General features: G+C 33.2%; 1 protein-coding gene across 12 annotated transcripts in view; it reads right to left on the bottom strand.

Moving 5' to 3' along the window:
* MAST4 (microtubule associated serine/threonine kinase family member 4) overlaps positions 1-17,877 on the bottom strand; it is a 210,049-nt gene that overhangs the window by 21,355 nt on the left and 170,817 nt on the right. For 8 of the 12 annotated variants that reach the window (XM_087927216.1, XM_087927214.1, XM_087927212.1 and 5 more), the window contains 8 exons: positions 16,894-16,995; positions 15,106-15,238; positions 9,926-9,993; positions 8,935-9,020; positions 3,059-3,267; positions 2,344-2,482; positions 1,580-1,712; positions 797-962 (listed from right to left, as the gene is read on the bottom strand). In XM_087927216.1, coding sequence (XP_087783342.1) covers positions 797-962; positions 1,580-1,712; positions 2,344-2,482; positions 3,059-3,267; positions 8,935-9,020; positions 9,926-9,993; positions 15,106-15,238; positions 16,894-16,995 — 1,036 coding nt within the window. The remainder of the gene's footprint in view (positions 1-796; positions 963-1,579; positions 1,713-2,343; positions 2,483-3,058; positions 3,268-8,934; positions 9,021-9,925; positions 9,994-15,105; positions 15,239-16,893; positions 16,996-17,877) is intronic. The other 4 variants (XM_087927213.1, XM_087927211.1, XM_087927222.1 and 1 more) reach the window with 1 other exon arrangement.

Genomic DNA, 17,877 nt, shown 5'->3' on the forward strand with positions numbered 1-17,877 from the left:
ACTAGCATTTGTTAATGTAATTGTGATTGCTGTCATTATAATTACTGAAAAGCAAACACATTTACTCAGATGACTTTAGAACTGGAATGTGTGTCAAAAGAAAAGGTTCTTCTGGCAGTGAAAACTTTTAACCCTTTACAGAATGGGAAAGCATGGAAGTGATTCAAATTATAAAAAACAAATTAAGCATTCCAGAAATAATATATAATAATATTTCTTAGTGAATTTATTCTATTTTTTTCTGAAGTTTATTTCGTTGTTCTGGTTTCTGAGTACAATGACAATAAATTTATCTATCTATCGAAGTTTAAATTTGCAGGCATCATTCTTGCCTAATGGGCAAGAAGGAGATTAGTTATGGATAACTAATGTAGTAGTATAGGCTTTCATAAATAATAAAACCCTGATTGAGGAATTAAAACTGGTCAAGGAGTGTCACAGTCACACCCAAGCCCAAAGACAACATGTTGAAATCTAATCGAATTCAGTTCTTCATTTGCATATGCCTAGTAAAATCCTGTCAGACTAAAGGCATAACCTTCTAACCTAATAGATATACTTTGGGAGATTTTAAAGTGTGGCTGCTCTGAACTTCTTCCAACTTCTCCATCCAGTTCAAGGCTGTGCGGGCTTCTGTTTTGGGCCCCTATCTGGAATGTGCAGCATCCTCCCTGAAACCACAATGCCACAATTCCCCCACTTCTTGCTCCAGCTGCACTTTCCATCACAGGTAGCCATCCCAAAAGGAAAGTGTGTAATGATATAAGGAAAATCACTTCTGTCTTGTAATAATTACCACTGATAACTTGTCCAAATAGCTCCTCTGGTGTATCTCCAAAGAATGGCACACACCCAACAAGAAACTCATAAAGGATAATTCCCATGGACCACCAGTCTACCGGCTTGCCATAACCTTGCCTCAGAATCACTTCTGGAGCAATATATTCTGGTGTACCACAAACCTAAATAAGGAAATGGTAAAAAAGAAAACAGTAAACTTTAATGTCTATCATATTAAATAATTTCAAATTTTCTTTTCCTTTTTTAATTTTAGAAAACATGTTAATATTTCACATTTTTCTAATAAAAATTTCTAACAACTTGCAGGTAAAAAAAATATTTCACAGATACTGTTTGCCAACTTGAAATAAAAATACATTATACATATATTTATACAGATTATGTTTGGATTATTCTTATTTTAAATTGAAAACTTGAAGATTTTACTCTTAGAGTGAACAGATTGTGGGTAAATGGTAATGAGGCATGCTTAAAGGGAAATGGGCCATAGCTAGGGTTTTTAGCATCCTTGATTGTACAATGCATCATGAGTTTCACAAGTACTCTGCTGAGACTCTGAATTCTTTATAAAAACAACGTTCAATTTGTCTCTTTCACAACCTCACTTGCTTTCAATTAGACCATTTATCTTACTAATAGACCATAATGGTGAAAAACCAAATCTGAAACAATCTGCAGTGCAAAAATAAAGATAACTCTTATATAGAAATTTGCAATACTATTATAGAAATTAAAAATAATTTGCTAAACTTTTGGAAAGAAAACAAACATTGCTTACCTGTTTATCCAGAAATTCTCTAGCATCCTTCTCAATATGACCCTCATAAAGATTGGTAGTCATACTCATGAGGCCAACCTTAGACAGCCCAAAATCTGTTAACTTTATATGTCCCATGGATGTTACCAGTAAACTGGAAAAGAGAATAACAATAAGTAACTATTAGTCACTTCATTACTGTTGTAACGGAACAGTGTTTTCAAATCACCAGTTAATATTAAGTATTTATTATAATCACATCCTATCTACAAGAATACTGGAATTACTATGACACTTGAAATGTGGTTTTTCATGGAGTATATTTAATTTTGAAAACAAAGTACTACTAGCTTAGTGAGATCCATCAAATCACAAGATAGTCTTACGGGATAATGGGAGAAGATTTGACTCCTTAAAAAACTAATCAATTTGTAAACTTATCAGATTTTTAATTAATATTTTGAATATTTAATTAAATATTAAACATTATAACACCAAATTTATAATGCATTGGTTGTACTCAATTAAAAATTTAAAAATGGAAATTATAAAATATTAATCAATGAACACATTATGAACATAAATATCTTGAAAATCTGTACTAATATTCATCATAATTATGATTTACTTCATATATCATCCTTCTTTATATAATTAATAATAATCACATTGTGAATTCTGAATTTACTTAACAAGAATAAAATAAACATTTGTTTCTTGCTTCATATTATACACTCCTAGTTTTTCTGTAAGTATTTTCTGTTAATTACATGCTACATACATACTTATCAGGTTTCAAATCTCTGTGTACAATTCCATAGTTGTGGAGATATTCCAGTGCTAAAACAGTCTCAGCAAAATACATCCTGGCCATATCTACAGGCAAAGGGCCCATATTTTTCATCAAAGTAGCACAGTCTCCACCTAAAACATAATGCATATTGCTATATTTTATTCCACAGAGAGAAATCAACCACAACATTCCTACTAGCAAACAGCTGGAAGTATTAAAAACAAAATTACCTTGTTAGTAAACAAAAAACAAAATAAACTTCAGTGTGGACATATAGAAATTCTTTTTTGGGGGGAGTTCAGATTAAAATTTGAAAATATTGTACACTAATTTGCTGATTATACTATAGCAAAGAAAGCATTTTTGCTCATGGCTTGGGGGTAATTTTATACCAACAAGCACTGTTTAATTGGAGTCTTGCTTTCCCACTCTCATTTCTTTTCTCAATAACCCACGAGGTAAATTTAATAGATATTATGACAGACAAAATGACATTATATAATATCATGATCATGCAGAGAGACTTGATGCTATGTCTCCCTTTTCCAGCCCTGTTATTGCTATACAAATACTATGACATATGGAGGAGATTCATCTTTTAAGTCAAGAGAGAAAACATTTGACATTTCTAATTTTCAATATTCATTTATGGTTTCTCAATATTACAATACATTGCACTTGACACACAATGTAAAACAAGACTGTACCTTCCACATACTCCATGACCATGCATAAATGGCGTTTAGTTTCAAAGGAACAATACATGCTGACTACAAATGGATTTTCTGCAAATGTCAGGATATCACGCTCAACAAATGCCTGCTGAATCTGGTTTCGAAGAATGAGATTCTGTTTGTTAATCTTTTTCATTGCAAATCTCTGTCTTGTTTCTTTATGACGCACTAGGTAAACGGCACTTGGAAAGAAAAATAATGGGGAATTATTAAATCAATTACAATTTAAAAATCTGTAATACTAAATAGGTGTGCAATCTGGAAGGGCAAGTTTAACATTTGAGAAGTTACAGAATTTATTTTTTAATGCAGCTTGCTATCCCAATCTATCTACATACTCAACTACAGAAAAGAAGCATTGATAATGTTTTGATAATTATCCCTAAGTTTCATTTCATCAAATTTTTCATAAAAAAAGATATGGCACAATATTACAATTGTAATGATACACAGATATATTTTTTTAATAAAGTTTTATTTGGGTTTTCACACACACAAAATACAAATAAAACATCTTTTTTGAAAATAGCATGGTCCCGGTTACACTTCTTTATACAGACACAAACTCAATTTCATGCTCATTTTTGTGTTCTATTCCATATCTTATTACTATTTTGCATTTTCTATATACTTTTTCCCCTCTTTTAATTTTATCAACTTTATTTTGATTATCTCATCTCAATTCAAATCATTATATTTATACTTTTGTCTGTCCTGTTTCAATTTCATATTATCTTTTCTCATTAAACAAATTTTCTCCTGTAGTTACTAATTGGAGTATGACACCTTTATATCTTTTAATTACATCCATTCAACTCTTATTTAAACTTCAATGTATACCTTAAGGTTATAACATTCAATATAATACATAATACAAACTTCCAATTGAATTCTGCTTGGTACATTCTTAAAATACACACTATATTCTTTAAAAAAAGGATTATAAATATATGTAATTAAAACCCTCATTCCATTCCAATTCAGTTCTATCATTAATATTCATTAAAGTCTTAACATCTTTAACATTTCTTTTCAATTAAATATCATACTTCCTTGGGGACACGTATAATTTTTCCATAATTAATTTTTCCCCTATTTCTCTTCACTTATGTTTTATAAATCATTAAATATTCATTTTATTACATTTATTTATTAACAAACATTCCACTAAATTACAATAGCTATTTTATCCATAATTTTGATCATACATTGTTTCATATTTTCTGAAATTATTTCTATTTCTAATTTAACAATACTATCTTATGTACCTTTGCAGAATCCCTTTTTCAAATAGATCTTCACCCATTATCTCTAAATAGGCCCTGTTTCTCTATATCTTGTTTCTGTCCTTTATAACTTCTTTTCCGTTCTTTCTTCCCTCTCTTCTTCTTCCTCCCCTTTTTGCCCCCTTGTGTCTCTACTTCTAATTCTCTCTTCTGTAATCCTCTCTTCTGTTGCTTCCTAATATTATAATTATTTTTCAAACTATTTTTTTTGGTTGTTTTTTTCAAATCTTAAACTTTCCACTGTCTTTCCCCCCTTTCCTTTGTTTCCCCCACATGAAATTACTTGATCATTAAAGATGGCTTCTTCTTTGTCCCAACCTTCTTGTTCTACAAGTGTTTCTTGTTGTTTTTCATAGTTCCAGATCTCTATTTCTAAAAATTGAAATACGAAGCCAAAAGAACCTCTTCCTTCTTGTGCATCTTCTTTGTACTTTTTAAGTTCCGTTTTCAGTTCTTCTAAAAGTGGTGCCATTTTAAACACTTCTAAACAACCGCCCGATTGATTTAGCCATTCAAATGCAGTAACCAAAAATCCAGAAGTCACCAAGTAATCCAAATACTCCCGAGCTGTTTCTTCTTACTTCTTTTTTCACTTTCTCTTCCTACGGTTTTACTATTTTGTTGCCATGTTTCAGTTAAAATGTATCTTTTGGAAGTCTTGTTGAGATTTTACTGTAAGTTCTTTTTAATTCCAGGCAGTCTCCTCCCTTCCAGATCCTGCCCTTTTATTCTTTTTCTCTCCTTTCCTGCTTTCAAAAGCTTTTAAGTATCCAGAAAGCTTTATTATCCCTTTGACATTTTATTTTCAGCTTAAATGCCTATTGATGTCAAAGTGGATTTTTTTTTCAATTTCTTGCTTAAGTCTCTTAGCTGTCAGCATAGGAGAAGGAAGAGGAGAGAAAAAACACCAAATCCTGCATGCAGCTCCATTTGTGTGAGCAGCAAGCATGCTCAAAACTCCATTTATGGTATTTATGAAAGTGGTAAGCGCATGTGCCAGTTGCTTACTCAAATGGACCTGTGCACGCTCATGCACATGCCTGCTGCTCACATGGAACCATTCCCCCCCCACCCCAGGCCGCCAAGCCAGAAAGGCTGGAGACCACTGTTATATAACGTTACTCTAGGAAGTAGTAATCAAATATTATTCCAACTTTTTCACAAGTATCTTTATCCCATACTTGTAAATGTGCTTTTTGTTTTCAAAATGAATCATTCTGCATTGTACTCTTAACTTTTGATTTGTGTTTCATTCTTCCAGGATATTAGCTATCCCATCCCAGTTTGTGTCTTCTGCAAGTCTGATAAAAAAATTCTCCAATATTAATCTAAACCATTAATTTTAAAAAAAAGACAAATAAAGGGTCAAGGATTACATCTTACGCTACTCAATATCTTTTTCTCTCCTGAAAGAAAACAATCATACATTTCAAATCCGTTCTTCTATTAGGGCTTTCTTATCAGGCAACCATATTTATCATTGCTCTGAGTTTATTAAAATCCATGTTTCTGAGCTACAAAATGCACATTTGAGTATTCTCAATCCAGCGTTTACATTGTCACTTCCATCTAATTTTAATGCTACTTCACCTTTCAAAATTAACTTTTCTCTATCAGTTATATTCTGTCAGGAATATCTAATGTGTTGTGCCTTTCCCCATCCTCTGTAAGACAAGATAGACATTCCTTAAACAATGATGATTGGCAGAGTTTCTCTCCCCAAAGATGTGGGGGAAATGTAAGTTCTTCATGATTACTACTTCATGTCTGTCTGAAAAAAAACTCCAGTCTACTTTTGGAAATCATTGTTTCTTCTTCTTAGATTGGCCATGCAATAAAAGCTATTATACTGATTTTATTTGTTTTTCCATCTACTTTAACTTAGATGTTATATATAGTATTACCAGGTTCATTCATTTGGATTTCTGAGCAAATGAATACATTTTAATATACAATACTAAGTGGTCTTTGAACAAGTGTTTTTGAACAAATTGTATCCTATACTTTATTCAAGGTATTAAGTCCCATTGATCTCCATTATATCAATCAAATTATAATTGAATTAGTACATCAAGATTTCAAATTGTATCTTGTCTCATATAATCACTGAAATCGAAGCATACGTGTATGAGGTAGCAATGTCCCAGGGTCAGGTGATCACCATTTGTCACCTTCCCAGCAGGCTTCCATCAAGGAAACTCAAGGGAGAAGCTGGATTCACTTCATGACCATGTGATTCACTAATGACTATAGCAAAAAGGTCATAAATTGGGCATGGTCACATGGTGACTCACTTAATGATCGCATTGCTTAGTGATGGAAGTTCTGGTTCCAAGTGGGAGTTGTAAATTGAGGGCTATCTTTCACTGTATATATCTCTTCAGCATTTTGGTAGCCTATCTCTGAACCCATTTTAGTTTTTCAATGTCCAAGTCTGATGGTGGTGCCCAAAACTGGATACAGTATTCTAAATGGGTTCTGACTAAAGCAGACTGAGGTGACATCATTTAAGACATTCCTCTTCTAAGGAATAGGAGGATGGATGACACCACCACCTATGTCCCCAGAGTTTTCTGCTTCCTTCAAAAACATTCACAGTCCTCTACAGTATTACTTCCCCATGTGGATTAGAAGAGATAACTTATAATTATGTATTTAGTATTACTCAAAGTTTATTCAGTCACTAATCCTTGCTTTGGGCAGGCAGGACACTTTATAAGCCAATTGTCAAGCCGACAAACATTTATTTTCATTCCTTGTAGTGTTATTTACCACCGTGACCATTTCATCTTCTATCAGGATACAGCTGCATCTCCTTCTGGGATCCAACATCCTTTCTTCTGTTCTGCTGTCTTCATTCTTTCCTCTGAAAATGCCCAGCTTGATTCTTCTGTGAAGTCTTGATAGCTGTTTCTGAGTTCCAGCAGTGCAAAATAGTTTCTATGTAGCTTGTTTCTAATTGCAACTCTTTGACTGCTTGTCCCTTTGACTCCCTTCCTTACAAAGAGTCACTTGCTGTGTCAATTCTTAAAGTCTCTTTTATTTGCTCTGATAAATCCTCCTTCTTTGTCACAGGAGGGACAATGGCCATTTACTTATTTCCACCAGTTAACTTTTTCATCAATGGTGCTAAAAACAGTTTGTTTGCAGTAAAGATAATGCCAGGTTGTTTTCATACAAGTAACATACATGACAAAAACACTGCAAGTCACACCCACAGAATCCTGTCCATATATTTTCACACTCTGTCCTTGGAACGTAGAGTTCTGTAGCAGAGCTTATAAACCAAAGTTAATCAAATCTTGTTAAAGCAAAAACAAGGTCAAAGCAAGGGGGAAAGAATCAGTTTGTCAAGCTGAAGGAACAGAAAGTGCCAAATCAATGTTACAGGGGAGGATATAATCACCAGAGTAGTATCAGACTGTGTTTCTATGTGACTGAGCAAAGCATTGCAGTTGCTGGCAACATTGAAAGCTATAAAGCAGAAATGTAAATGTCATAATCGAAGTGTTTCTTAGGGGGTCACAATTTTGACATCTGCTGGAAGTTATAGAAGAGTGTCATTCTGCAAATCTGTGGTGAAGGGTAGTTTGGATTCCCAGGAGAAAGGGGCTACAAATAGCAAAGAGGCAGCAAAGCATGGAAGGTTTTGGTCAGAAGAAACAGAGTTAAGAAGACTCCTCCCTAGCAATTCCCAGAGTGTATCTCAGTGGTGTAAATAGTTGCTTTAGTTTGACAAGATTTCTGTTTATAGGTGAACAACAATAAAGACAATTACTCAAAAGTAAGTTCACATCTTTCTTAGTTCTTGGTGCCTGACAAATGTAGTATAGGTGCTAACATTGGTTGTTATTTTTGTAATGCTTCTATGCACCTGATGGAAAAGCAAGGGAAGAATGTAGCTTAATCAGAAGCTCTCAGGATGTACTTATTTTTACTTACTGAGACATAAAACATATTTCTTTGCCACCACAATCAAACAGATATTTTGGCTGTCAATCCCTATTCCAGAAATGTTTTCATTCTCAACCAATCCCTTAAAACAATGTCTCTCTTCATTTCTCCCAGTTCCTACTCTCTGAGTTCTGAGCTCTACCAGCAAATTCCTCTTTTCCATCCTCTATTCCACCAAGCTGCTTTCTCATTTCCCCTACACTTCCATGACAGCTGAAGTATGAAGCAGAGTACCCCGCTTCAGATTTATGACTACGTCAGCCACATACTATTCAGTGCTTCACACAGCCACTAGCTCACCTCTCAATTACTTTATTCTGTCAACCTGGGATTTTCTCTTCAGGATCACTGAAGAATGCTATAAGGCCACCTTTTCCCTCTTTCCCTCTCCCTCTCCCTGGAGTCATCTATTTTCATGAGAAAGAAATGACAAACGCATTTCATTTGAAACAGCATGTAGGTTTCAGTACATTTCTTCTGACATTTTTCCACAGCAATATTTTTAGCATTCTTCCAAAAGAAATACAATTTTTGTGTGTGCTAAGAAAAATATGCCAAGGTACACAAAATTGTGACAAAACCCAGAGAATTGTATTTATTTTTACTCACCCATATGCTCCATTGCTAATCAGCTTAATTGTTTCAAAATCATTTTCACGAGGCTTCCTCTTAAGTTTAAGTGATGCATTAGAATTCTTCAAAATAAATAGAGGAAAATTAGTTACACAGACAGTAACACTAGGGTTGTGCAGAGTTTCAGATAAACTTCAAAGCATGCATAGGTGTGCATGGACACTTGCTGGCAACTCCTTAAATCAAATGGTACCTTTTGTTGAAACTATGCTGTAATTGATGAAGCAATGATCTTGGAATTTTTTAAAAAAATCAATTTGCTTCTCTGACTATTGGCAGGTCTATGTGAAACCTCATGTATTGTGGAGTATCTTTTTCCCTTCTCATCAAAAGCACCACCACAGGTCCTCTGTACATTTAATCTATTATAGTTAGCAGATCTTCAGATGTAGTGCCATTCATCAAATAAATACTGTCTTTTCGGTAATGCCCAGCAATATATTACAAACCATTATTTTATCAATGATTATTTGCATACTGTGTTTAGATATTACTTACAAAGCATTTAACATCATTAAGAGTAACCAAAACAAAGTAATTGCAATCAGTCTTAGCTGAGAAATACAGTATCATTAACATCTAATACTTAATGTTTTCTCTAAACTTATTTTTTTTTTGTCTTACAGCGTTAAGAGTTTTTATGTCTGTACTTTGAAGTGAATGGAAAGGACAAGAATTTTTCAGTTGTTGAAGGAACACACAGGTGCTGATTCAGATCCATATTCTTGCCTTATTTACTTTTGTATGACAGCTGAATATAAAAAACAGCTATTTCCCAAATAACACTAAGCTAAAATACAGCTTGTTTTTTTACTTAGCAATGACATACGTTGCTTATCATTAAGGGTGAGCTAATTTGTTATGATTGTTCCCATAACTTAAAAATATCATTTGCATTTTGGGTAAATTCAGCCAAAGCAGAAACTATTTATTTAATAGTAAAAGTACAAAAGAACAAGAGACTTACACTGACCGGTTGATCTGTTTCTGGAGTGGCTGCTGCTCCACTGTCATAGTTAGTCAGCTGAGCTATTTCTATCAGAAAAAAGAATATCCTTTTTAGAATACATTCTAAAGTTTTAAGTTAAGTTTTATTAGTATTGTTTTATGTTATGTAATGCACTATATCCTGGTCTCTAAGATGGAAAGAAAAATTTTAACTCAGGATCTTCTTAAGTGGTATCAACTTTTCACATCAAGATACACTAAATTAAGATCAATGTTAAGTTAGATTCTATAAAGTTCAAATGCACCAATATAAAAACAAACAAATTAGGCTTTGAATGAACTGTTGGGTCACTGAGAATCAAAAATCACTGTCATTTATAGGCCATCTAGTCAAATTTTTGCTCAGTGTGGCTTTTGAATTCTGATGCACTGGCATGTTAAAACAACATACACATTTATAGGATGCTCCATAAATTACTGATATGGGGGGGGGGGGTTAGTAAAAAAATCATTAGATTTTAAGGTTTAGTATTAAGAATAATTAATTGGTTTGCAAGGATTCATCTTCCATATTTAGAAATAATATGCATAAATGAATTATAGAGCTTATCAGGAAATTTAGTAGATTATATGGCTACTCTATATTTGATATCTTCTGAACATTTCCTTTAATTTACTTGCAGCAAACATGTAAGAAATGAAATATTTTTAAAATGTAAGATATGTCTAAATAGTTTTTTTCCTTTTTTAAAAAATAATAGATTTGAGCTTTATTCTTGCCAAATGCAGAAATTCCAAGGTTATAATCACACAAGATACATTCTTGTTTATCTTCCCCATACTTTCCATTGTAATCTCAGAGTATATTTCCACCAGTAGTTTCTGTCCTGCAGAAGCTATTGGTAGAAACCGTAAATACAATCTTAAGTGTGAACTATTTTTTTCTCTTATTTATGATATGTAATTAACATGACTACAGTAATTCTAAAGATTTGAAACTTTTTAATTTTTTCCCATGTCTCTTCAATAAGACCTACCTATCTATCTTAATCCTATGCTGCCAGACTACATGTTGATATAACATGCAATCATGGCAAGTTAGCAGAAGGAAGAAATTATTAGGGAGAACCTATCTATATTTTCAAAGTAGTGCAAGATCAGAAGAGGTGGAGAGGCAGGACCCATAGAATCGCCAAGAGTCAGTCACAACTGAACAATCATCATCATCATCTTAAATGAATTATTTTAGAATGGGTGCAGCTCAAAAAGGAAATAAAGACTTGGTTTTCGGACTTCTTATGTTTGGATATCAGCACCATCTAACTTAACTGTCAGCAATGCAAGGGTGCTTCTAGATGTTGCATAAATCACCCCCTTTTTGCTACACCAATTTATCACTTCTTCAAGAGTGTATTTTGGACAGGAAAGCAGTGAGGACAGATCTCTTACACCAGATCTTGGGGGTCATCAGAAGTTATCTACCAGCAGAAGTGATATGTGCCTCATTCTAATCTCCTCTGTGTCAATGAACTCACATTTATTCAGGTAATGCAAAAATTCACATGACTGGAAAAAGACTAGCCTTTTTATATGAAAATCTCCATGTAAATTATGTCTGTGTTTCAAACTTTGTTATTGCATTATAGATTTCCTTACGATGAATATTTTAGTCACAGGAATAAATACAGAAGCAGAAGCTTAAAAAAACAAATAAGCTTATTTTGTGGGTGTGTACAGATATTCCTCAACTTGTGTGTTCAGCAGCCAGTCAACAATTACAATTGTGTTCTGACCTAGGCTTCGGCTAATGTGAATTCCTATCATTCACATCCAGCAAAGTCCCTGCAGACAGTCCTTCAAGGATGAATTATAACCACAGACCTTATCAAGCTTGGAGAGCTACCAGGTTGATATCTTCCAAGCACAATGCTGTATAAGAAAATACTCAGCAAAGAGTCTCTGAGAGTCACAAACAAATCTTCACACTAATTAAATGAACTAATTGTATCCTGCAAAACCCCACTCCTCTTTCGTTCCTCTTTATTCCCTATGGGAGGGTTATTCACTGTCCACCTGTGCCTTTACTCCCAAGTCAATCCTTGTTCCTTAACTGTTCCTTCTCCTGGCAGCTCTGCACATGCGCACATCAGAAACAGGCTCCAGCCGTTCTTCTGCCCCACTGATCTCCAACTGCGAAGGTAGCTTATAACTGTCAGAGGGCCCTGCCCCCATCTCTGCCTCCAACACAGAGCACTCATCAGAGCCTTCCCCAGACTCCAGAACTGGTCCATGTTTCTCCCCAACTTCCTCACCGTCTGATTCTACCACCAGTTCCACTGGCCGCTGACAGGCCACAACAAATGGCACTGAAAAAAGAAGATGTAGAACCATCATTCCACCCCCTGCATCAAGGAATTGTGATCATGGCTTCTTGGAAAAAGATCATCCAACAGCTGCAGTGTCCCATCATCACATGATTGTCATTTGTGAATTTCCCTGCCAGGTTTCCATAAGCAGTCAATTAGAAAGCTGGCAGGGAAGGTCACAAGTCACTCTGGTAAATCAGTCACACTCTTTACTGCCTGACAGCAGCTAGCCCTTGTCCTACTGTGTCTTCTAGGAAACTCGCACGCCCTTCACCACCCAGCAGCAGACACCCCTGGCCCCAGTGTGTACACGACATCTTAGGTCTCTGCTGGCCTGTATGTGAGCTGCTTGGATCTCCCTTAATGACCACTTATTCTTGCTGAGTGATGGCAATGGGGGAATGCCATCATAAAGCAATATGGTCTATTTGCTTTGCTTTATGACCACATTGTTTAGCAATGGAAATTCTGGTACCAATTACCATCATTAACAGAGCTCTACCTGTACACACAATTATAAACATTGACACAACTTGTTTACTTTGAAGCTGAAAGCACGAAGAGAAAGATCTTATCATAGCAAATATAGCATTCATAATCCAAAATGTATTTATTTAAATCACAACCTAAGTCAAACATGCCTGGAGGGTATTCTTTCAAATCAAACCCAGCATGTTTTTATTTAAGATGAAGGACACTTAGAACAAAAACATAAAACTTGAGATTAGCTTTACTATCAATATATAAATGTGAAACTTTATTAAAGAAGTGCTGTGAGAAATAGCTTTTGGTTTGTTTTTCATTTTCTAAAAACCAAGCCATTGTAATGTACTTTGACAGTTTTGTCAATCCCATATTTATATTTATAAATAGAAAATCAAAGTGGTTCAGTTATGTATCCTATTTTTGATAAAAAAAATAACCATTATCTAAGAAGTACACATAATTTGTAAACAGTAGGTAATAATAGAATAAAACCAAGTCAGCTTTTAAAGCTGAAAGCCACAGAAACATTTTGCAATGCCTGAAGACATTTTTTAAACTCATCTAAATACCATTAAACACCTGCTTTTTTATTTTATTGACTTAAACCATTTCTAAAGAATCATAATTCAAAAAGGTAAAGATTTAATCTAAAAGCCACAGGGAAAAATTTCAACCTGGGGAACATTTCTGAAATACAATGACCACACTCCAATAAATGATGAATTTGCTATTTATTGCTTTGTGTAAAAAATAGTTTTATCTAGTGTTATCTGCAAAAGCTGCATGCATCGTTTTATTTGAAAAGAAACTAACAGACAAAAAAGTAAAAGATGAAATTTTAATTCCAATTACTGGAAAATTCCATTGGAAGCAAAGAAATATAACTGGGGAAAAAAATCAATGTCCTTCTTTAAAATATGCTTTTATAACATAAATCACCAGCTGTAGACTTGGCTACTATAAAGTTTCCATAATACAGCACAACAAATAAAGCAGTACCAAATTTATATTGATCCTAGAGAGAAACTGAATACTCCCTTGTTACTATTTTAATTGTTTTATCAATTATCATATATGTATATATATCCAATTTATAATAACTAAGGACCATAAATCAGTTAAACCTAATTTCATTTTGCTCTGAAATGTATTTCCCTTGAGATATATTTGTTTGGCTCCTTCTAAAGCATGTAAAAATAATTGATCAATGATACCTTCTTGAATATGGAAGCTGAAATATTTGATATACTAATTTCAGAATAAGTCTTATTCAAATCTGTTTATTCTAAAACATGTAGATTACATATTTAGTTTACACACTCTATTAGAATGTGATGCTACAATGTGGGGTAAGTAGGCTACATGACATTCAGACTTACATAACACATTTTCTTTTTAAAATGTACAAATAAAGACATTGTGATTGAAATTCTGGATTTGTAAAAATCAAAATGAATGTGTCTAATTTCAAAACAATATGAAGCTGTGATTGCTTTTAAACTTTTATGATGGAAGAAGAAATAAAATATATTATGATTCAAGTAAGCTAGATAAACCTGAACCTTATGGTTCAAGCATGATAGATGAAACAAAACAAAATGCAATTTGTTTTGCCCTAGCATAATTTATAAACCCATAAACCTACTACTGCTTGTTCAACAAACTATTATTAATACTAATTGAACATTACATAGAAATAAAACTATATTGTCCTGGATACCTATTTCCATAATGGCAAATAATATAAAGCATTAAGTCAAAATATAAACATTCAATTTGCCAAATATTCATGATTCTGAGTTAACAGAATATGCACAGTGAAGTGCATTTGTGCTACATTCAATTTTATTATAAAACTAGTTTATTTTTATGAGACAGATGTTATTGTTTCTTTTTCAATTTGTACTTCTACTTCATTAATTGTCCAATAAATTCTTTCAGGTTTTTACATGAACATAATTAAAAATTGCCCCAATTATTAATGTTTTGATGTGTTCTACTGTAATTTTGCATTTTCATCATGCTTCATTATCATGGCCTACAATCTGATCAGATTTTCATTCATTCCAGCTTTGACAACATTATCAAACATCTTGCCCCCATATGCCTTCTTTGAAAAAGTTGATATTAAGCCCTGACTAACTCATCAATTGTTTTCTGAGATGAACAAAGAATGAGCTTAATCTTTTAACTTATTTTGTCTATCAAAGGTCTGTTTGGAAATAAATCCCGTGATGTATTAGATACATATATTGAAATATGCAAGATTAGTAAAAATGGTAATACCCCAAAAATGATCAAAATAAAAAAAATCATTTGTGTTTATTACATTATTATATTATCATACCTTCCAAAGGATCCTTATTCAAACCCAGTTGACTTATGATATATCGAGGGATGTCAGTTTTAATACCTTGCCCCTCTTTTGCATGGCCTTCTGCAGCTTCCAAAAGATAGTAAAATTCTTCTGGATCAAACTCCTAATGGAAAAGGAAGTAAACATGAATTGGAGATTTTATCCTTACCCTTGTAGACATCAACTTACTTCTTGCTGCAGGAAAAGAACCACTTCTGTTTTATGGTTGCTGTTATTTTTGACTGATTCTTTATAAAAACAACTTTATGTATAGCAATTCCTATAAACATGACCACTGCTACATATAATTTCTGAAGTGGAGAATAGGAAGAAAAAATAGAATTAAACTTCTGGCAAAAAAGTCCCCAATTTACTTAATCTATCTCGTGTGTGTGTGTGTGTGTGTGTGTGTGTGTGACATTAATACAACTGAGCGAGAAGAGTATTCCACTCTTCTGCTCACAATAGAATACCGTATGCTACCAGGCTCGAAATTTTAGACCTGGACAACCTAGAACTATGGCGCCTAAAGTCTGATCTAAGCTTAGTACAGAAAATTGTCTGCTACAATGTTCTACCTGTCAACGACTACTTCAGCTTCAACCGCAATTATACACAGGAAAACAATAGATACAGACTCAAAGTAAACTGCTCCAAACTTGATTGCAGAAAATACGATTTCAGCAACAGAGTGGTCAATGCCTGGAACTCACTACCTGACTCTATTGTTACATCCTCAAACCCCAAAAACTTTAACCTTAAATTGTCTGCCGTGGACCTCACTCCATTCCTAAGAGATCTGCATAAGTGTACCAGCGTGTCTATTGTCCTACAGTTCCCATTTATTCATACTCATTTATTATGTATACACTTATATGTTTATATGTTATGTTCATACTTATACTTGTTTTCTCATACATGTTTGACAAATAAATAAATAAATAAAATAAAACTTAGTTTGGTAATGAAATGTTTATGAACCATAAAGGACCCATTACAAGGCCATTTACCCATACAGAATTTTCTGTAAACTCTAAAGTGTAAAATATAACAGTGAATTATAAGGAATTTGATTGTTATTTTAACATTCACCAGATCATCTGATGATTAAATTTCCTTTTTCCTTAGAGTTATTCAATCCAATCATTTTTTAAAAAAATAGATGTGTAAGTTCAAGTTATATTGCATTCATTCTTTGAAATTGTGTATGTTTTCTTTGCCAAATTTTTAATATATTTCCTAGTTGAAATTTTTTGTGTAATAGATTTATTTAGACCTCAATGTTATCATAAGTATGTACACAGTTATATCCTGATGCATTACAGGACATAAGTAGTATGTCCATAAGTAATATGGTTTGTCCTTATATTAGCCAGATATTATCTGTTTCTGACAGTATCTGGGTCTTAATCAAAGTCCCAAATGTTATTCAAGGTATTGTCATGTTTTTAAGCAATGTATCAGGACAAAGCATGGCAGATTCATCACTTTCTTACTAATATTACTGACAATTGGCAGACCCTAAAGAGCCTGCAAATCCAGTATTTGCTTTGAACATTTGTTAGATATCTATTAAATCAGATGTAATAAAGTTGTCCTATTTTCAGCCAGAGCCAAGGATAGTCCTCATCATTATTAATACAGGAAATTGCTCATTTTATTGGACAGGTGTATATTTAATGCTATTTAAGTTTAATCAATACATGAACTTTTATGTTTATGATTTATATGCTATACTTCACTAGCTGTCAAAGTTATCTAAAGCAAACATAATCTTACCAAACATTCAAGTAAACGAGCAGGACGTGCAATGACAATAAGTATTTTTCGAACAAGCTGCTTAATAAATGCCAATTCTCCACTTTCTGATCGTTCTTGGGCCTGTTAAAAAGCATTAAAATAGTCTTGATATTAAACATGGACACAAAGAAACACTAATATGATACACTAAATATAATGAATTAAATAAACTATATTATTACAACATTATCTCAACAATCTTGAACATTCGAGAAAACCAATATATTCGTAAGTGAACAATTACTGTTTAGCATAAATTATTGATTGATATTTACCATTTATCATTTGTTAATTTCTATGGTATAGGAAGTTAATACCTAGAGAGATAAACATCTTAGTCCAAATTAACAATGAGAGCTAGAGAAGAAATTATAGAAATAGACATAATGTGAAAGGACCTCTACTGATTTGATATATTAGGGCAGTTCTACCAAAATGTGTGACGCCAGAAAGTTTGGATGTGGCCCCCAAAATACCCTTAAATTTAGAGAAGTAACAATAAATGAATGATCTAAGTGAGATAAATGGGGAAATAAATTCTATATTTTGTACTGCATCCAAAACTGACTTGTAAGAGTAGACTTCCAAAAATCTAACAAATGCAACCCCACCCCCACCATGTTTTTTCCTGGGTGAAATATTCTTATATGCCTTTGTTCATATCTCAAGAAGACATTTTTTTGCTTCATTTCAAAGCAGTTTCAGGATGAAGTTCAAATCCCACACACTACTTACAATCTCCAGTGGTGGACAATTATTTGGATATGGAATTGAATTAAACAGATTACAAGTCACTCCTTGACATTTGGTTTTAAAACATTTGTATTGTTCATGAATAAAAAGTTTGTAAATATTTATAATTAAGATAAAAATAATAACAGATTTTGAATAGATTTAATTAGTTTATAATTCAGCTTTTCCAAACATTAATTAATTATAATAATAGAAGAAATTGCTAAATTA

Source organism: Pseudonaja textilis, chromosome 2 (genome assembly GCF_049901715.1).
Source record: "Pseudonaja textilis isolate UNSWEBS1 chromosome 2, rPseTex1.2, whole genome shotgun sequence".
Taxonomy (NCBI): domain Eukaryota; kingdom Metazoa; phylum Chordata; class Lepidosauria; order Squamata; family Elapidae; genus Pseudonaja; species Pseudonaja textilis.